Source organism: Papio anubis, chromosome 2, assembly GCF_008728515.1.
Source record: "Papio anubis isolate 15944 chromosome 2, Panubis1.0, whole genome shotgun sequence".
Taxonomy (NCBI): domain Eukaryota; kingdom Metazoa; phylum Chordata; class Mammalia; order Primates; family Cercopithecidae; genus Papio; species Papio anubis.
Genome location: NC_044977.1, coordinates 33,120,039 through 33,141,945, shown reverse-complemented (window position 1 = coordinate 33,141,945; position 21,907 = coordinate 33,120,039). Strand labels below are relative to the sequence as shown.

Here is a 21,907-nt window from a genome sequence, read left to right as displayed (position 1 = left end):
TTTTAGTAGTGATGGGGTTTCATCATATTGGTCAGGCTGGTCTCAAACTCCTGACCTCAGGTGATCCCCTCCCAAAGTGTTGGGATTACAGGCGTAAGCTACCGTGCTAGGCCAAAACAGATCTCTTATACTCCCTGTTCCCAGAAAGCTGTAGGAAGGTGGGATCCGTAAAAATCATGGAGTTAGCAAAGAAAAAAGACTACTTATGGTACAGGAAATAGGAGATTCAAAATAGAAATAAGGCAAAGGTAATACCTAGGATGACACCTGGGCAGCCATGCAGAGAACAATTATACTGAAGCAAGGAAAGGAGAATTTTCACCTCCCAGAAAGTTAAAAATGTTAAATAATAGATTATCTGATAGATGCATGTAGAAAATTGAATTGAGTGGAATTTATAGAACTATGGCAAGATATGGGAAGATTTATCAGGAGATTCCAGAAAGTTAAAAGTGAAAAAAAGTGAGGTATTAGCTTTAGAAAAGTGAGTTGTTCAAGAAGGGAATAAAATAATACATTCTTAACTCGGGAATGAGTGTTATTAAGGCAGTATACTAAAAACAGTAAGCATAGACTTCACTATGTTTTGTTGCACTTTAATTATATTGCAAGGGCGGAGAGATAGCAAGTGGTGGTAGAGATTTAACATTCTTCATCTTCCCATAATAAACACTGTCTAAAAGTGGCTAGAGAGAGCAGTATATCCATATTATTTAGATATATGGAGGTAAATATCAGAAGAAAAAAGATTAAAAGCTAAAAGTGGGCCGGGCGTGGTGGTGGGCGCCTATAGTCCCAGCTACTCTGGAGGCTGAGACAGGAGAATGGCGTGAACCCAGGAGGCGGAGCTTGCCGTGCGCCGAGATCGCGCCCCTGCACTCCAGCCTGGCGACACAGCAAGACTCTGTCTCAAAAAAAAAAAAAAAAAAAAAAAAAAAAAAAAGCTAAAAGCGATTCTTCTGGAGAGAGAAGGCTGTTAAGCAAAGAAAAGTCGAGTATTTTAAAAGACAAGTCTTTTAGCATTACTTGACTTTTTAAGTTATGGGCATATATTTTAACAAAAATAAAAATAATTTTCTAAAAGTCAAAAAAATGGGCAAAATATAAATAGTGCATATCTGGGTTTATAGAACAGAAATGGTTTACTTGTTCAACTCCTTTACAAAAGCTCAAAGTTCCTTAAAAGCAGTCTGTGTTTCACCTGTTTATCACAGCTCCTGGCACACAGGTTGATAATAACCTATACACACGTCTCGTCTACCCCAAGTTCTCCTGTGAGGAGAGCTACTAAGTTTTATATGGACTTTTCTGATACAATGTAGTGGAAAGAGACCTGGACTTTGGTTTTGAGTCCTGTATCTACCATTTAGAGATGCTTGGCCTTGGAAAAATTACCACATCTTTTTGAGCTTCAGTTTTCTCACCCATTAAAACAATTATGTGTCACTTGGGAATTAAATTGGATAACATGTGGAAGGACTTCATAGACTGCAATGGAAGAAAAAAGGAGAAATTTTATAAGTAGGATTTTTTGAAAGATGGCTGGCTCTTTCTGACTCTCACACTGTTAGGTATCTTAGTGCAATCTTGACTTTTTAAGGTTCTAATTCTAAATATGATTTTAGAAATTTAATTTTGACTATTCACCTAGATAAGATCAGGTCCTGGGAAAATCAATACACATGCAAAATCTGCATTAAATTCTTTTAATCTATCGCAGACATGTCTTGTAAATCCAGTTTCTCCACAATATATTTTATTTTAGTCATTTATCTTCTCTGGTTTGGACTCTTGCAACATGGACTTCTACCTCAGTCTTCCTGTCCAGATCTCCCTCCACACCACCACTAGAGTTCTTTCCAAAAAGTATGATTATATCACTTACCTCAGAAACTTTAGTTTGTTCCCCCCTTGTTTTTCCTTTTTCTGTACTCCCCACATTTCTGACACAGGATTGTCTGTTTGTTGGTTTCCAGTCCTTGGCAGTGTTTTTCTGGATGCTACTCTCAACTTTCCCGTGATGAATTTAATAATAATGACCCTTTGTCTAGCACTGCCTTCAGGACCTCCCTTCCTTATGTCAGACTCTTAGGGGCAGAGCTTTTCAAGTGTGACCTGGCCCAGTGCTCAGCTCATTAATTAGTTCACATATCATAGGTCTTAGAATCCCAAATGATAATGTGAAATAATTTTCTGGCATTCTGAACATCCTGTACCTTGTTGCTGCGTGAAGAGGTCTCTCTCTCCTGGTTCAGCCTCATACCGTGTCCATAATTGGTGGGTTCTTGGTCTGGCTGACTTGAAGAATGAAGCCGTGGACCCTTGCGGTGAGTGTTACAGTTCTTAAAGATGGTGTGTCAGGAGTTTGTTCCTTCAGATGTTCAGATGTGTCCAGAGTTTCTTCTTTCTGGTGGGTTCGTGGTCTCGCTGACTTCAGGAGTGAAGCTGCAGACCTTTGTGGTGAGTGTTACAGCCCTTAAAGGCAGCGCATATGGAGTTGTTCATTCCTCCTGGTGGGTTCGTGGTCTTGCTGGCTTCAAGAGTGAAGCTGCAGAACTTCGCAGTAATTGTCACAGCTCATAAAGGTGATTGTCACAGCTCATAAAGGCAGCGCCGACACAAAGAGTGAGCAGCAACAAGATTTATTGCAAAGAGCGAAAGAACACAGCTTCCACAGCCTGGAAGGGGACCCCAGGGGTCACTGCTGGCTGGACAGCCTGCTTTTATTCCCTTATCTGACCCCACCCACATCCTGCTGATTGGTCCATTTTACAGAGAGCTGATTGGTCCGTTTTGACAGGTTGCTGATTGGTGTGTGCTCATTGGTGCATTTACAATCTTTTAGCTAGACACAAAAGTTCTCCAAGTTGCCACTAGATTAGGAGACACAGGGCACTGATTGGTGCGTTTGCATACCTTTAGCTAGACACAGAGTGCCGATTGGTGCATTTACAATTTTCTAGCTAGACTCAGTGCTGATTGGTGCATTTATAATCCTCTAGGTAGACATAAAATTTCTCCAAGTCCCCACCAGACTCAGGAGCCCAGCTGACTTCGCCTAGTGGATCCCGCCCCTGGCGGAGGCGGAGCTGCCCGCCAATCCCACGCTGCGCCTGCACTACTCAGCCCTTGGGCAGTCTATGGGACCAGGCGCTGCAGAGCAGGGGGCAGCGCCCCCAGGGGAGGTTCAGGCCCTGTGGGAGACCTCTGTGGGAGGGGCTCGGGCATGGTGGGCTGCCGGTCCTGAGCCGTGCCCCGCCCCGCCGGGAGGTGGCTGAGGCCCAGCGAGAATTTGAGGGAGCCTGGCATGTGCGGGCCGGCAGTGCCGAGGGACCGGCGCACCCTTTGCAGCTGCTGGCCCAGGTGCTAAGCCCCTCACTGCCTGGGGCTGGGGGCGCCAGCCGGCCCCGCTGAGTGCAGGGCCCACCAAGCCAATGTCCACCTGGAACTCGCGCTGGCCCACGAGTGCAGCGCAAGCAGCCCCGGTTCCTGCCCGCACCTCCCCCTCCACACTTCCCTGCAAGCAGAGGGAGCCGGCTCCTGCCTCGGCCAGCCCAGAGAGGGGCTCTCACAGTGCAGCGGTGGGCTGAAGGGCTCCTCAAGCGAGGCCAGAGTGGACTCTGAGGCCGAGGAGGCTCCACGAGCCAGCGAGGGCTGCTGGCACGTTGTCACCTCTCAATACCTGATGGCTGCATTCCCCACACCTGTGGATACCTTGCTTTGCTCTCAGGCTTGCTAAAACATCAGGGCAAGTTTTTGCTCTTTGGGACTCTCAAGAGAATGAATAAAAGTCCTTGTATCACATCCAAGCAGAGAAGTTGGATAGACTTTTTTCCATACTTAACAAGAAGTTTCTGCTATCTCTGAGTTCTAGTAAGAAATTTACGCTGAGTGTACCAGCTAAACCATCCATCATTTTTCACACTGGTGAAGGATTGTTAGTTACTAAGGCATTGATTTCTGATTCTTATCAAAGGATTAAATTATTGCAGAGCTTATTTAATAGTTTTGGGAAGTGTTTTGTTCTTTTCTATTTTCAAAAATATATTGTGTAGAATTGGTATTATTTCTTCCTTAAATGCTTGGTAGAATTTACCAGTAAAACTGTCTGGACCTGGAATTTTCTTGATGAGTGGGTAAATTTAAGCCATTAATTCAATTTTTTAAAATAGAGGGCCCTCTATTTCTTCTTTACTAAGTTTTACAAGTTTGTATCTTTCATGGAATTTGCTCACTTCTCTTCTAAATTGTCAAATTTGTTGACATAACTTTGTAGGATCTGTTTTCATTCTTGATGTTGGAGATTTATGTTGTTTCCCTTTTATCTCTTCATTGGGCTAGCTGGGAACTTATCAATATTGTTGATCTTTTCAAAGACTAAGATTTTGGCTTTGCTCATTTACTTTGGTTTTTTTTTCCTTCATTTATTTTTCTAACTTTTTATTTATTTATTTATTTATTTATTATTATTATTATACTTTAAGTTCTAGGGTACATGTGCATAACGTGCAGGTTTGTTACATATGTATACTTGTGCCATGATGGTGTGCTGCACCCATCAACTCGTCAGCACCATTTTTCTAACTTCTTGAGGTGGAAATTTAGGTCATTGATTTTTTTTTTTTGACTTTTGTTCTTTTCTTACATACGTATTGAAAGCTGTAAATTTCCCTCCAAGGACTGCTTTAGCTATATCTCAATTTTAATATATTGTATTTTAATAATAATTTAATTTGAAAAAATTTGTGATTTCTTTGTTGATTTCCCCTTGACCCATGAATTATTTTTATTGTGTAATTTAATTTCCAAATATGGAACTTTTTTCAAGGTATCTTATCATTATTGGTTTCTAACTTATATCTGTTGTTTTCAGAGAACATGTCTATTCTATATAATCGCAATCCATTTAAATGTATTAAAAGTGGTCTTATGTCTCAGCAAGTGATCTGTCTTGGTAAATGACCCATGTGTACTTGAACGTGCATCCTGTATTGGTAGGTGTAAGTGTTTTATAAATGTCAGGTCAGGATGGTTGATAGCGATGTTCAGATCATCTATGTCTTTACTAAGTTTTTGACTAGTTCTATCAATTGCTGAAAGATACGTATTACTAAAATAAATAGTAACTCTAAGTAGACTGTGAAAAATTGTTGTGTATAATCTCTGAAGCAACCACTAATAAAACACAGAACTGCTAAAAGGCCAACAGAAATTTAAATAGAATTCTAAAGAGTAAATGATCTAAAAGAAAACATGGAAAGAGAAAAAGAGGGAAAAATGACAGGTAGGAGGAGAAAAACAGAAAATAAATTATCAAATATTATTTGTTAATTTCACAAGCATATATTATTAAAATCTAACCATATCAATAATTACATTATTAGCTGAACATCAATATAAAAAGGCAGAGATTATCAGCATGGCTAATAAAAACAACAACCAACTATATGATGCTCATAGAAGACACATGTTAGGTATAATGATACAAATAGGTTGCAAGTAAATGGATGGAAACAGATATATCATGCAAAAAGTAAGCATAATCTGGGTGGAGGGACTATATGAATACCAGATAAAATAGACTTCTAGGCAAAGAGTACTACCAGTGACATAGGGTAAAAGGATCAATTTATTCATAAAGATAAAAGGATCAGTTAAGAAAACATAATAATCATAAATATGTATTCACCTAGTAACAACATCACAATACACAAAGCAAAAATAGACAGAATCAAGGAAAAACTAAGTAATTCCACAATCATAGTAAGAGAGCAGCTTGGTACTAGTTACTTCATAATAGCCAAAGTATACATGCCCACTATCAATATTTGTATATTGTTGTTGTATGCAATAACCATGCTGAACTCTTTTAAAAATTATAATAAATTATAATTTAGTTCTTATTAATTTTTTTATAAAGTAGCTCTTACGGATTTTTCTGTATGTGCAACCATAGCATTTGTAGGCTTTCTTACAGTGTTCTCAATCTCATGGAAAAGGTAGAGGTAAATAAGGAATCACAGAGGCAAACTGTTTGTGGGAAGCAGTATCTCTGTGATAGCTGCAGAGGAGAGGCCCCAAAGCTTGCTACATACATTGGCTGGAGGAAGCAAACAAACAAAAAAATGAAGAAACTCACGTATAAAATTGTGGGTCATACAGCAAAAATCCCAGCAGATTCTTTTTGATATCTACAGTTATGGCATTCCTTTCTCCTTGGTCACTTTCCTTTGCTTCCTCCGGCACCTATCCTTGTTCAGTCTCCACTAATTTTGCCAGCAGCCCTGCCATCCATTCGTGATTTTGAGTTTTAACTGCTTCTAGTTCTACAAAAAAAAATGGAGTTTGTGTTTTTGGCATTTATTCTCAATGTTGATTTTAGATTATTTCCAAGAATAGAAAGGCAAATACTGATCTATTCTTCAAACCATAAGTCTTCCACCCATCTATTTCAGGATTATAAAAATTATAGAAATATCCAGCCCTCACAAAGTTGCCTAAGTGTGCTGATTCATCAGCTTGGTTTAATGTGCCTACTTCCTGCCCAATTAGTTTTTTTTCCCCAAACTCTAGTTTTCCCTCAGAGGCACAATCCTTCTCCAGTCTCAGAATACCCATTATTTTTTGTTACCTCTTCTCCTTCATCTGTATTCACTCTCAATTCGTTAATCAGTGATCACCTTATCTACCACTTCTAACTCCTTTCCCGGGGAACCCAGCAGTTAGGAGTGTTACGCTTGTAGTGCCGTAATCTTGAAATGAGGAAATAGTCTTTGGTTGCTACAGTCACAAGAAAGAGCTAAAGTATTATTAGAGAATAGTTCTCCAGTGCCTCCACTTGGGGAATCTGTTTGGCTGATTTAGGCACCCAGTATTACTTTCTTGTCATCCAAATACATGAATCCTAAGGAACTCTGTCCTGTTCTGCAACTAATTGTGTTGACTCAGCTTTTTGATCTTATTCATATTAGTGTTGGGCTTTGTTCCTAATCTTTAGCCTCATCTCAGATCTTCTACGTAGCTCTGGTACTTAGTAGTACATTTGCCTTTTCTTCCTTATTCTTCTGAAAATTCACCTAGCCCTATATGAAAGTATACCCATCCTACTTGGCATTATATATTTTAACCATCCCCATGTTTGGACTTGATCTGAATGTTGGCTTATACCTGGGGCCATTTTACTCCTATCCCAGTTCTCATTCCCAGCTTGTCCTAAAGCCAATATTCCAACTTATTCCTGTGATATCACTTCCAAGAGAAATCATCATACTCAGAGAAAGACAATAAGCCTTATTTGTCTTTAACGTAACAGGTTCCCTATAAAAGTTGGTAAAATTGAATTTAGTTGAAATTATGATAGCAGCATACTAACCTCTTTTTTTTCTTTATCTTTTTATTGTAAGTATTTAGTGATAGGAAATAGACTGGAAATGAAGTGAAAATGGAGATTAAAAAACAGAAAAGCCTTTTTTATTTTGTAAAGTTACAAGACTGACCAAATAAAATGATTCTTCTAGAAATTTTTGAGTATGTATTAGAATTTATTACATCTATAGCACAAGCAAATTGGAAGTTTTAGCTGCTTTAGATGTAAGAAAATGTTTAATCAAAATTTAGAAGTTATTAAAACAAATTTTAATAGCTCCTGCTCAAGAAGATGACACATTTTTAGAAGATGCCACAGATGAAACATTTACTGAAGGGGAAGAATCATATTTAGAAGAAGACTCAGATGAGGAACGTTTGGAAGGAAGTTTGAGTTCATTTCAGTATGATGATTTGCAAAGCACTAGAGGTAGGTATTATTAGTTTTCTGTCAGTAATTGTCACTATTTTAAAGACAAAGCACAGACTAATGGAACAGTTATAAATCCATAGAAAGAAAAATCTACAGGATGTGTATATGTGTGGGAATGATAAAAGGGCAAGTATTGTACATATTTTGGTAGGGTACTTTAGCAGCCCTAGACTTGTGGTTTTTATTTCTGAGGATCACATACAGTACTCTGATACTCATTCTTCTGGGTTTTAAGAAGGTATAAAAACTGTTCCACTACAGATTAGTGGGAGTTCAACTCTCCCTTGGAAGTAATTGGGAGTTCCCCTTAGAGACTCTTGCACCATGACAGACCAGAACTCAGCATTTACTCCTGATGCACATGGGCCTGATGGCTCTTCCTTCCTTGCTCACTGATGACTGGGTCCTATCTTCAGGCCAGTAGTAGTAGGTAATGCTAGAGTATTGCAGGCTGTGTACATTCCTCCTGTCTCTGTGAAATACAATTTTGGATTTACCAGACACTCTTTGTATTAATCCGTTCTCACGCTGCTAATAAAGACATACCTGAGATTGGGTAATTTATAAAGGAAAGAGGTTTACTTGACTCACAGTTCTGCATGGCTGGGGAGGCCTCAGGAAACTTACAATTGTGGCAGAAAGGGCAGCAAACATGTCCTTCACATGATGGCAGCAAGGAGAAGTGCAGAGTGAAGGAGGGAAATGTCCCTTATAAAACCATCAGATCTTGTAAGAACTCATTCACCATCATGAGAACAGCATGGAAGTAATAGCCCCTGTGATTCAATTACCTCCTACCAGGTCTCTCCCACGACATGTGGAGATTATGGGAACTACAATTCAAGATGAGATTTGGGTGGGGACACAGCCAAACCATATCATTCTTCTTAAATTATTTTATTTTTTTAGTATCTCAGCAAACCCCTGCCCCAGCTGTGGAAGAGGCAGAGGAGGAAGTTAAGAAGAAAATATCAGAGAGCTTCTTCTATGATTATATGGAGCTTGCTTCGATGCCTTTTGTGACTCTGGATTCAGACATACCACTGGATCTTCTCACACTCGTGTATCCACCCTGGCTAAATATGTATAATTTTGGTATTTTCATTTCTTAGGTCAGAGGTCAGCAAACTATAGCCCGGGGAGCCCAAATGTACCCTCCCACCTGTTTTAGTAAATCAAGTTTTATTGCAACACAGCTACATCCGTTTGCTTGCATTTTGTTTATTATGGCTGCCATCACACAACAAAGACAGAGATAAGTAGTTGTGACAGAGACCATCTGGCTTACAAGGCCGAAACTATTTACTACCTGCCCTTTACAAAAAAAGTGTGCCAACCCATCTTAGGTAATTCTAAGAAACTTGAGTTCTTAGAGATTTGATAGAAATGCATGATCTTAATTTAAACTAAGCTTTTGTTTGATGCCAAATAACCATAAAGAGAACTGATGTTTTTCTGGCTGTCCTTTGCACAAGTGGAAAGGCTGCAGTTCATGAGACCTGAGTGAAGGAAACCAGAAGGCTTCTTATTCCCATTTACTTTTGCCAATGCCTGTCAAGTTAATTAATCAATTTCCCTTTTTGAAACGCTTATGCATCTGTCCGTTGTAAGGTATTAGTACTTTCACATTATATATCAGATGAGCTATCAGAGAAGACAATTCTTAGGAAATAGGGCACAAAATAGCAAGTTTTAATTGGTCTGGAAAATAAGAGTCTTTGAAGATATATAGAAGCGGGGATGATTGACAAGGGGATTTAGTGTTTGTCATCACATTATGATGTTAGGTTTGCAATGCAGGTAGTTAGAAGACAGTTTCCATTGAGGTCCTTAGCTGGCAATTTACTATGCTTGCCTTTTGGATAGTTAGTAGTTATCACCACATGGCCTAAACCACCAACTGGCCTCTTACATAAGGAATATTTACAGAGACAGAGTGGTGTACTCATTGACTCAGTTTTGCTTTTTAAATAAAACATAAAAATAGAACATGTTATTAAATCCCTGGTGTAACTAAACTAATTCACGCTGAATCATCTTGTAACCTGGAATTTTCTCTTCATGGCTTTTTTTTTTTTTTTTTCCTTATCTTTGGACAAGTTTCTGTCAAAAGTTATGCTGTTTGCTTTCTATTAGCCTTCCTTCCCTGAATGGGGTGGGGTGGTATATTAGAGTCCCCTGGAAGGTTTTCCTGAAGTACCCAATGCTCAGATGCCTTCCTGGACCTACTGTGCTAGTTCTATGTGGAGAGGGGCTTGGGCATATGTACTCTGAAAAAACTCCGAGATGGTTTGGCAGTGCCCTGCCTTCTCACTGCTCCAGGATGGCAGGGTCTGTATTAGACAAACATGCCTAGATTCTAAACAGCAGAGTCAGAAGAACCTCAACTTTTATTCCAATATATGAATTCTCTCTATTCATGCTGGATGGGTGGCTGTATAAACTATAGCCTTTTCTTAAACATTTTCAACACCAGGAAAATCACAAAGTAGCTTACCCCACTTTTACATGGCTCACTAGAGAGCTTTTTGGGCCTTGAATAAGATTCTGCCTCGCTGGGATGGCCCCCATTAGATTTAGTTCTCCTCTCTGGAGATGAACATATATAATTTCTATATCTTGTGAGGAATTCTAGGAAGAACAAGTCAGCCATCATGTATTCCCTAAGTACTCTTTTAATTAACCCTTTAAAGATTATTAATATATTATATTGATTCTACTTTAGTTTTTGCCTGTTTTGTTTTGTTTGTTTGTTTTTTTGAGATGGAGTCTCGCTCTGTCACCCAGGCTGGAGTGCAATGGCAAGATCTCTGCTCACTGCAACCTCCGCCTCCTGGGTTCATGCAATTCTCCTGCCTCAGCCTTCTGAGTTGCTGGGACTACAGGCGTGCACCACCACACCTGGCTAATTTTTGTATTTTTAGTAGAGATTGGGTTTCACCATATTGGCCAGGCTGGTCTCGAACTCCTGACCTTGTGATCTGCCCACCTTGGCCTCCCAAAGTGCTGGGATTACAGGCGTGAGCCACCGCGCCCGGCCCTCTACTTCAGTTTTTAAATTTATGTCTTCTAAATTTTAGCAATGTTAAATCAAGTTTAGCCTAAAGCTGCCTCCTTATATACTTTAAGTTCAGCCTACAGGTTTCTTTGTACCTGGTGAACTATAACCTAAAGGGAGTTAGACTCTAGCCTACTCTTGAGCCAGTTACCGAGTTTTGGTCAAAGGTGGCCAACTGTTCAAATTGTGTTAAAATAAGGCAGATGCCAAGCTGTAACCAATTCGGCTATTTCTGTACCTCACTTTTGTTTTCTGTACATCACTTTCTTTTTTCAGTCCATAAATCTTCCTGCATGTGGCTGTACTGGAGTCTCTGGGCCTACTCTGGCTCAGAAGGCTGCCCAATTCTTGAATTGTTCTTTGCTCAATTAAACTCTGTTAAATTTAATTTGGCTAAAGTTTTCTTTTAATAGCAAGAAATGTGCCATTTATAAAGTATCACTTAAACCATGGTATAATTTTAAAAGAGATTATACAGAACTTAACAGTGTTTAAACAATTTTAAAGTGAAATTCCTAGATGGCCATGAACAAATGTTGAAAGCTCTGAGTCTTTGACAGGAATTTAAGAAGAGGCAAGTCAGAAGAGAAGGTGAGATAAAACAAAGGGAGCTGAAGGTACATCAAAACACATTTTAAGATTTTCAGAACTCCACTAAGGGTCTGTTGCTGTCCCCTGGGATTAAAAGGAAAGGATCAGGCCAGGCGCAGCGGCTCAGACCTGTAATCCTAGCACCCTGGGAGGCTTGGCAGGCAGATCACTTGAGCTCAGGAGGCAGCCAGATCACTTGAGCTCAGGAGTTCGAGACCAGCCTGAGCAACATGGCAAAACCCTGTCTCTACAAAAAATACAAAAATTAACCAGGTGTAGTGGTGCACACCTGTAGTCCCAGCTACTTGGGGGGCTGAGGTGGGAGAACCTCTTGAGCCTGGGAAGTTGAGGCTGCAGGGAGCCATGTTCATGCCACTGCACTCCAGCCTGGGTGACAAAGTGAGACCCTACCTCAAAAAAAAAAAAAAAAGAAGAAAAAAAAAAGGAAAGGATCAGATTCTAGTTATGCACAAATTAATGAATTGAATAATTCAACAAACATTTCTTGAATTGCTAATAGACTGAAGACAGTGTGCTAGGCATTCTGGGAAATAGAGATGGAGAGAAGCAGTCATTGCTCTCAGTAAGTTGTAATTTAGAGGGGGGGAATTTTAGAAGTTACAATCTGACCCATTCTGGGTTTGAAAGAGCCTTTTGTCAGGGCAGCAGCATGTAAAAGGGAGTTTTCCTGCTAAAATTAAATATAATAATATTAGATAAATGATAATTTCTCCAATTGCTAATTTTCATCTAAGATAGTGAAGAGATGGTAACCAATTTCTATTCTCATAGCTACTAACATGCTTTTAGCCTTCTGAGGTTTTATATTGCCACCAGGGAAGAGAGAAAGGAAGGGAAGAAGGGGAGGTGAGAGCAGTGGTTTGAAGGAAGTTAAAAAGATGGTGGGCAAAACTTCCCTCCATGAGGCTTGAATAGCTTCATTTACATATTTGGATCACATATTCATTCACATTTCTATACAAGATTTAATTTTAGACATTTATGTCTTTATTAAATTTATAAAATTTCTTTTTCTTGAACAGATCCAGTACCCTGAAATGCTTTATCTCTGTCTTTCAATTTAACTATTTGGTAATGAGATAGGCTGCTTGTGGTTGGTTATAATTTGTTTATATTTCACAATTTAAATTGCATTAATGTAAATCTCTCTTTTTACATTCTACATTTTCTTCTTAAAACTTTAACATAATTTCTTTCTCTGAAAATTGTTATTTACTTATGAATAAGTGGAATCCTCTAAAATCAGAATTTCTTTTTAAACAAGGGCTCAAGAAATACAAATTCCTCCAATGATCCTTCGACTCTGATGTTCAGCAACAAATTCTTGTGAACAAAGAATCTATCTGCTTAAGCTACACTATAGGACATGCTTCTTTTGTCAACTCTAGTTTTTTTTCATAGATTGATCTCATTTAACTTGGTTATTATATTTATATTTTGGGCATATTAATTTTGACTTAAACATAATAATATACATTTAAAAGATGTTTTATATAACTTAGATTATATACCTCTTTTTTAAAAAAAAATTTTATTTTAGATTTAGAGGGTACACATGCAGGTTTGTTTCAAGGATATGTTGTGTGATGTTGAGGTTAGGGCTTCTGTTGATCTCATCACCCACGTAGTGAACATAGTACCCAATAGGAAGTTTTTCAGCCTTGCCCCTTCCCTCCCTCCCTCCCTCCCTTTGGAATTCCTAGTGTCTGTTGTTCCTGTCTTTATGTCTATGTGTACCCAAGATTTAGCTCCCACTTACAAGTGAGAACATGCAATATTTGGTTTTCTGTTTCTGCATGAATTTGCTTAGGATAATGGCCTCCAGCTGCATCCATGCTGATGCAAAGGACATGACTTCATTCTTTTCATGGCTGTATAGTATTTCATGGTGTATATGCCACCTTTTCTTTATCCAGTGCACCACTGATGGGTTGATTCCATGTCTTTGCTGTTATAAATAGTGCTGTGATAAACATATGAGTGCATATGTCTTTTTGGTACAATGATTTTCCTCTGGGTATATCCCCAGAAATGGGATTACTAGGTTGAATGGTAGTTCTATTTTTAGTTCTTTGAGAAATCTCCAGATTGCTTTCCACAGTGGCTGAACTGATTTACATTCTCATTAATAGTATATAAGCATTTGCTTTTGTCTACAGCCTCACCGACATCTCTTATTTTTTTACTTTTTAATGATAGCCATTCTGACTGGTGTGAGATGGTATCTCATTGTGGTTTTGATTTGCATCTCACTGATGATTAGTGATGTTGAGCATTTTTCATGTTTGTTGGCCACTTGCATGTCTTCTTTTGAAAAGTGTCTATTGAAGTCCTCTGCCTGCTTTTTAGTGGGGTTATTTTCTTGTTGATTACTTTAAGTTTCTTATAGATTTTGAATATAAGCCCTTTGTCAGATGCATAGTTTGGGAATATTTTCTCCCATTCTGTAGGTTATCTGTTTAATCTGTTGATGATTTATTTTGCAGTGCAGAAACTCTTTAGTTGAGTTAGGTCCCACTCTATTTTGAATTAGTACAATTTTACTCTATAGCATACACACACACACACACATATACATACACACACACACTACTTACCTACACACCAATACATATACTAATAAGCTCAGAAAAGAAATATTAGTCTATTAATTACATATATATTTATTTGCTATATATTAATTTTCATAATTTGTTGATTTGAATTAAATTTTAGTTATATTTATGTGAATTTATTATAATCATGTTATCAAATGGTGTGTTAAAATTTTACAAACATGTTAGTATTTTAAGCATCTTGTCTTTCAACATCAAGGTAAAAGCCTGTATAATATTTTTACTATGGTTAGTCAACAAACTTAACAGGCATTGTAAATACAAAGGTGATCAAGATATAGACTTTCTCCCATGTTATACAGTATGATTTAGTTTTAGTGGGAGAGAGGAAAATATAATTATGTAGGTGACAATTTTGCTGTCTGTGGTACCCAAGTAAGTTTAACCTTATTTATTTTTGCAAAAACAATTAATGGACTGTCAGGATTTCCCCAGGAAAATTAAAATAGTAACTAAATCAGAGTATGGGGTAGTCACCTGATTTATTTATTTATTTGTTTATTTTTTTCCTGCTTTTTGTTTCTCACATAATTAAAAAAAAATGTTAGTAATACATAGAAAAATCATGAGTTTCAGGGTAAAATTCAACTACTTCAATCTCATATCTTCATCTAAGAGTATAGATTTAAAAATGTATTTATTTCATCACTTTTCCAGTCCCTAGGATGGTATTGTTTTTCACTTCTTTTCCTTAGCAACTTTTCCTCAGACATTCTTTTGGTTATGACTGTAGAAAGCGAGCTAACCTACAACTTCTGGACAACAGTATCGCAATATACATAGCTGGGAACCAACTGATCTTTCTGAATTTGAAAACCAAGGAACAGATCTACCTGCGAAGTAGCAGTGGTGAAGGAATTGGCGTCATTGGGGTATGCCTTGAATAAATTAGAAAAAAACCCCAAAAAACCCTATCTTTTTGCTTGTTCTGTGGACCAGCCAACATGGTTGTTAGATGCCATCACCATGCACGCACAGTATTGTGGGATCACATGAGATACACAGCTGTCTTTATTCCAAGGCATTTTCAATTCAGTTATTACAGACACTCATTCACTATCATTACCTCTGTGCACTATTATAATATTATTATTTCTTTTTGCAGATAAGGAAATGGGCTTATAGAGGTTAGGTGACTTCCCCATAGTCGTGCAGGTTTTTCATATTTAGGTTAGAAGTGGAGGTGAGCAAGGAAATTTTAAAGAATCTTAATCTGAAGACTGAAGCAGGCACATGGCCATGGGAATGGAGAAGGTGAGGAAAATGTGAGACATATAGACAGGACATAGACATAGACTGACTATGAAAACAGGATATATTGAGATGTATGGAGTGAAAGATACTATCATGGTTGTTTCTTTCTTGATCATCTATCTATATATAGTATGTATACATGATAAAAGTCCATGTCCTCGGAGAGTTTGTTATAAGACTAATTAATAAGTTCAGCAATAATTTATTATGTAATACTGTGCACCCAACACTACACAGAACATATAGTAGGGAATTTAAATGAAGAAGAACTCATGACCTCTATGAATTCAGAGTTTAAAATCCATCTAAAGAGACAAGACCTATATTTGTAAAAAGAGAAACAAAAACTAGACACACAAGTGCATGATAATGTGGCAATAGCTGTGTGCAGATAGCCATGGGCCCAACATGAGGGTCGTGGATTTTGTGGAGGGAAGTCAATTGGGGCCTATGAGGTTTCAGGACCCTGAGGTCCACACCATCTGCAGGGGACCAAGAAACATCTAATTATCACTTATTTTTCTATTACTCTGTGGCCAGTAATAGCTTTAAAATTTCCATTTTAATATTTTGTTATAAAATAATTTGGTTTGAGGACAGTAGTCAGAGGTATAGTGTGGTCAAGAATGCTAATCCTGGCCAAGCACAGTGGCTCACGCCTGTAATCCCAGCGCTTTGGGAAGAGGAGGCGGGCAGATCACGAGGTCAGGAGATCAAGACCAGCCCGGCCAATGTGTTGAAACCCTGTCTCTACTAAAGATACAAGAAATTAACCAGGCACGGTGGTGCACGCCTGTAATCCCAGCTACTCAGGAGACTGAGGTAGGAGAACCACTTGAACCTGGGAGGTGGAGGTTGCAGTGAGCTGAGATTGTGCCATTGCACTTCAGCCTGGGTGACAGGGCAAGACTCTGTCTCAAAAAAAAAAAAAAAAAAAAAAAGCTAATCCTAATCCTCATCCACCTGGATGTTGAGCAATTTTATGTCCACAAGGCCTTTTCTCTGTGTGTGCTGGAGCTGTTGAAGCCTGGGTAGTGACAGAGGCCTTGCCTCCACTGTCCATGTTACCTCATCTTTTCTGAAACGGTTATCCAGTTATGGTTGAGAAATACTTTAGCAAGGCTATGAGAAACCTATGAGAAAAGTGTTTGGGCACCCTACCTGGAAAAGGTAGGGTGAATCTCTGTGTTGAATGTAAAGTAAATGATTTACTAATTCCAGTTCTTCGCCAAAAATAAAACTGCTGGCTTGGTGCAGGGGCTCCTGCCTGTAATCACAGCACTTTGGGAGGCAGAGGTGGGTGGATCACTTGAGGCCAGGAGTTCAAGACAAGCCTGGCCAACATGGTGAAACCCCATATCTACTAAAAATACAAAAATTAGCCAGGTGTGGTGGCACACACCTATAATCCCAGCTACTTGGGAGGCTGAGGCATGAGAATTGCTTAAGCCTGGGAGGCTGAGATTGCAGACAGCAGAGATCGTGCCACTGCACTCCAGCCTGGATGACAGAGTGAGACTGTGTCTCAATAAATAAATAAATAAATAAATAAATAAATAAATAAAACTCCCAAACCCAACCCCACAGCAATTTCCAATATGAGAGGCAGAAACTTTTTAACTTACTGTAGACAAGACCTAGAAGGGTAAAGGATTTGCCTGAATCTTCATCCCAATTTCTTTGTTCACATGTTCTACACCATATTTCTTTACAAATGGGAATCTAGATAGATATGGTCTTAATCCATTTCCCCTACCTCCTTGAGATCTGCTATTTCTTAGTCCCATTTGTTTCTTGATTCTAACATTTGGCTTGAATCCTATCTCTTACACTTAACACATTGTAGACTGTGTGACTGCAGGCAAGTTACTTAAACTCTGTGTCTCAGTTTACTCATCAATAAGATGGAGATAATAGTGGTATCCAAGCTCACAAGGTTGGTGTAAAATTTAAAGGAAACAATGTTATCTTGGGTACCATGATTAGCAATCTATATCTGAGAACCAGGCTCTTTGTCTTATATATAATCAGGAGATGTGAAATAATATCTGAAAACAGAATTTTATAAGCATCATATGTGTTTTAAATTGCTTATCCTTATAACAGCTTATTTTTATTTTCATTTTTTGACTGGTGATTTACCCTTCCTATACATTTGGCTTACCAATAGACAAAAATAACAGAAATGAACATACTATTTTATCCAACTTATATGGTTATCTTTGAAAATACTGACACAAATAGTTTATCCAGGGCACAATTACTGTAATTTCCTCTGTGTCTGGCTTGGAAATATTACATCTCACTTCTAGTAAGTTTCATTCATTTGTAAGTTTTTTCCACAGTGAAATTTAAAAAATTGTGATGTAACCTGGTCTGGAAACAAGAATCCCATACAATCCATGAGCTTTTCTATACAAAATTTAGGTTGATTTATATGTAGGGTAGACAATTCATCTCACTTAGTTGTTCTCAAAGCAAGGTCTCCAAACTAGCTGCATCAACATCATCTTGTTAGAAATGTAAATCACCTTGTTAGAATGTAAATCACCTAGTTAGAAATTACCTTGTTAGACATGTAAATGCAAATTCTTGAGTCCCAGCCTGACCTATTAAGTCAGAAACTCTGGGGATTAGGGCTTGCAATCTGTATTTTAATAAGCCCTTCAATGGATTCTGATGCACATTAAAGATTGAGAACCATTGTTCTAGCTCTTCCAATGGCAATTAAAAAAAATTGCAGAGTTAGAAATGACTGTCTTAAAGTAAAACTTAAAATGTGTATTCTAGTTTTCAGTTTCAGTTGTATCCATCATCAGATATTTATTTGATGCCCATTTTTGAGTTTTCTATTAGAGTAAAGCCTAAGAACAAATTATAAAATAGTGGATGCTAAATACTGCATATATCAGCCTATTTATACAAAAATCTTTCTTTTAATATTTTGGTGAAATTTTATCTTTTTTAGGTTCATCCACATAAAACTTACTTCACAGTAGCTGAAAAAGGGAGTTTTCCAGATATTATCATTTATGAATATCCTTCTCTGAGACCATACAGAATCCTTCGAGGTGAGTCCAGAAGCACATTTAAATATTTCATGTACAAGGATAATAACATTCTGAAGAAGAAGGTTATTTTATAAGTCAAGGTTCTCCAGAGAAACAGAACCAGTGGAAGAGAGAAAAGAGATTTATTCAAATTCACACACAACAATACTAACCTTAAATGTAAATGGGCTAAATGCCCCAATTAAAAGACACAGACTGGCAAACTGGATAAAGAGTCAAGATCCATTGGTGTGCTGTAATTCAGGAGACCCATCTTACCTTCAAAGACACACACAGGCTCAAAACAAAGAAATGGAGGAAATTTTGCCAAGTAAATGGGAAGGAAAAAAAAAAGCAGGGGTTGCAATCTTAGTCTCTGACAAAACAGATTTTAAACTAACACAAATCAGAAAAGGCAAAGAAGGGTATTACATAATGGTAACAGGAACAATTCAAGAAGAGCTAACTATTGTGAATATATATGCACCCAATACAGGAGCACCCAGATTCATAAAACAAGTTCCTAGAGACCTACAAAGAGACTTAGACTCCCACACAATAATAGTGGGAGAATTTAACACCCCACTGTCAGTATTAGAGCAACAAGACAGAAAATTAACAAGGATATTCAGGACTTGAACTCAGCTCTGGATCAAGTGGACCTAGTAGACGTCTACAGAGCTCTCTACTCCAAATCTACAGAATATACATTCTTCTCAGTGCTACATGACACTTATTCTAAAATCAACCACATAATTGGAAGTAAAACACTCCTCAGCAAATACATAAGAATTGAAATCATAGCAAACAGTCTCTCAGATCACAGTGCAATCAAATTAGAACTCAGGATTAAGAAACTCACTAAAAACCACACAATTTCATGGAAATTGAACAACCTGCTCCTGAATGACTCCTGTGTAAATAATGAAATTAAGGCAGAAATCAAGAAGTTCTTCGAAACCAATGAGAGCAAAGAGATGATGTACCAGAATCTCTAGGACACAGCTAAAGCAGTGTTAAGAGGGAAATTTATAGCACTAAATGCCCACATCAAAAAACCAGAAAGATCTCAAATTGACACCCTAACATCACAATTAAAAGAGCTAGAGAGGCAAGAGCAAACTAATCCAAAAGCTAGAAGAAGACAATAAATAACTAAGATCAGAGAAGAACAAAAGGAAATAGAGACAGAAAAACCCTCCAAAAAAATGAATGAATCCAGGAGCTGGTTTTTTTGAAAAAAAATAACAACATAGGTAAACCACTAGCTAGACTAGTAAGGAAGAAGGGAGAGAAGAATCAAGTAGACACAATAAAAAAAAAATAAAGTGGATATCACCACTGACCCCACAGAAATACAGAATACCATCAGAGAATACTATAGACACCTCTATGCAAATAAACTAGAAAATCTAGAAGAAATGGATAAATTCCTGAAAGCATACACCCTACCAAGACTAAACCAGAAAGAAGTTGAATCCCTGAATAGACCAATAACACACTCTAAAATTGAGGCAGTAATTAATAGCCTACCAACCAAAAAAAGCCCAGGACCAGATGAATTCACAGCTGAATTCTACTAGAAATACAAAGAGGAGCTGCTACCATTCTTTCTGAAACTATTCCAGACATTTGAAAAGGAGGGACTCTTTCCTAACTCATTTTACAAAGTCAGCATCATCCTGATACCAAAACCAGAAAGAGACACAACAAAAAAAAAGAAAACCGCACGCCAATATCCCTGATGAACATCAATGCAAAAATCTTCAATAAAATACTGGCAAACTGAATTCAGCAGCACTTCAAAAAACGATCACATTGCCTTCATCCCTGGTATGCAAAGGTGCTTCAACTTACACAAATCAATAAACATAATCCATCACATAAACAGAACCAAAGTAAAAAACCACATGATTATCTCAATAGATGCAGAAAAGGCCTTTGACAAAATTTAACATCCCTTCATGTTAAAAACGCTCAATAAACTAGGTATTGATGGAACATATCTTAAAATAATAAGTGCTATTTATTACAAACCCACAACAAATATCATGTTGAATGAGCAAAAGCTGGAAGCACTTTCTTTGAAAACTGGTACAAGACAAGGATGCCCTCTCTCACCACTCCTATTCAACATAGAATTGTAAGTTCTGGCCAGGGCAGTCAGGCAAGAGAAAGAAATAAAGTATATTCAAATAGGAAGAGAGGAAGTCAAGTTGTCACTGTTTGCAGATGACATGACTTTATGTTTAGAAAACCCCATCATCTCATCCCAAAAACTTCTTGAACTGAGAAACAACCTCAGCAAAGTCTCAGGATACAAAATCAATGTGCAAAAATCACAAGCATTACTATACACCAACAATAGGCAAGCAGAGAGCCAAATTATGAATGAACTTCCATTCACAATCACCGCAAAGAGAATAAAATACCTAGGAACACAGCCAGCAAGGGATGTGAAGGACCTCTTAAAGGAGAACTACAAACCACTGCTCAAGGAAGGAAGAGAGGACACAAACAAATGGAAGAACATTCCATGCTCATGGATAGGAAGAATCAATATTGTAAAAATGGCCATACTGCCCAAAGTAATTTATAGATTCAATGGTATTCCCATCAAAATACCATTAGCATTCTTCACAGAATTAGAAAAAGCTATTTTAAGTTTCATGTGGAATCAAAGAAGACCCCATACAGTCAAGACAGTCCTAAGCAAAAAGAACTAAGGTGGAGGCATCATACTACCTGACTTCAAACTATACTACAAGGCTACAGTAACCAAAACAGTATGGTACTGGTACCAAAACAGGCATATAGACCAATAGAGCAGAACAGAGACCTCAGAAATAGCACCACACATCTGATCTTTGGCAAACCTGACAAAAACAAGCAACGGGGAAAGGATTTCCTATTCAGTAAATGGTGCTGGGAAAACTGGCTAGTCATATGCAGAAAACTGAAACTGGACCTCTTCCTTACACCTTATAGAAAAATTAACTCAAGATGGATTAAAGACTTAAATGTAAAACCAAAAACAATAAAAACCCTAGAAGAAAACCTGGGCAATACCATTCAGGACATAGGCATGGGCAAAGACTTCATGACAAAAAAGCCAAAAGCAATTGCAACAAAAGCCAAAATTGACAAAGGGGAGTTAATTAAACTAAAGAGCTTCTGCACAGCAAAAGAAACTATCATCAGAATGAACAAGCAACCTATAGAGAGGGAGAAATTTTTGCAGTCTACCCGTCTGACAAAGGTCTAATATCCAGAATTTACAAGGAACTTAAACATATTTACAAGAAAAAAACAATTCCATCAAAAAATGGGCAAAGGATATTAACAGATACTTCTCAAAAGAAGACATTTATGCAGCCAACAAGCATATGAAAAAAAGCTCAACATCACTGATCATCAGAAAAATGCAAATCAAAACTACAATGAGATACCATCTCGTGCCAGTCAGAATGGCAATTATTAAAAAGTCAGGAAACAATAGATGCTGGGAAGGCTCTGGGGA

The 21,907-nt window shown here is 37.9% G+C and overlaps 1 protein-coding gene and 1 long non-coding RNA gene across 6 annotated transcripts in view; one reads left to right on the top strand and one right to left on the bottom strand.

The window, feature by feature from the left end:
* CFAP44 (cilia and flagella associated protein 44) overlaps nt 1-21,907 on the top strand; it is a 148,147-nt gene that overhangs the window by 10,979 nt on the left and 115,261 nt on the right. For all 5 annotated transcript variants that reach the window (XM_009199989.4, XM_003893935.5, XM_017955139.2 and 2 more), the window contains 4 exons: nt 7,643-7,795; nt 8,708-8,861; nt 14,793-14,955; nt 18,306-18,408. In XM_009199989.4, coding sequence (XP_009198253.2) covers nt 7,643-7,795; nt 8,708-8,861; nt 14,793-14,955; nt 18,306-18,408 — 573 coding nt within the window. The remainder of the gene's footprint in view (nt 1-7,642; nt 7,796-8,707; nt 8,862-14,792; nt 14,956-18,305; nt 18,409-21,907) is intronic.
* Nucleotides 1-21,907, bottom strand: part of LOC103881837 — a 29,580-nt gene that overhangs the window by 726 nt on the left and 6,947 nt on the right. The window contains exon 2 of the long non-coding RNA XR_643391.3: nt 6,140-6,326. This is a non-coding gene — a long non-coding RNA (uncharacterized LOC103881837). The remainder of the gene's footprint in view (nt 1-6,139; nt 6,327-21,907) is intronic.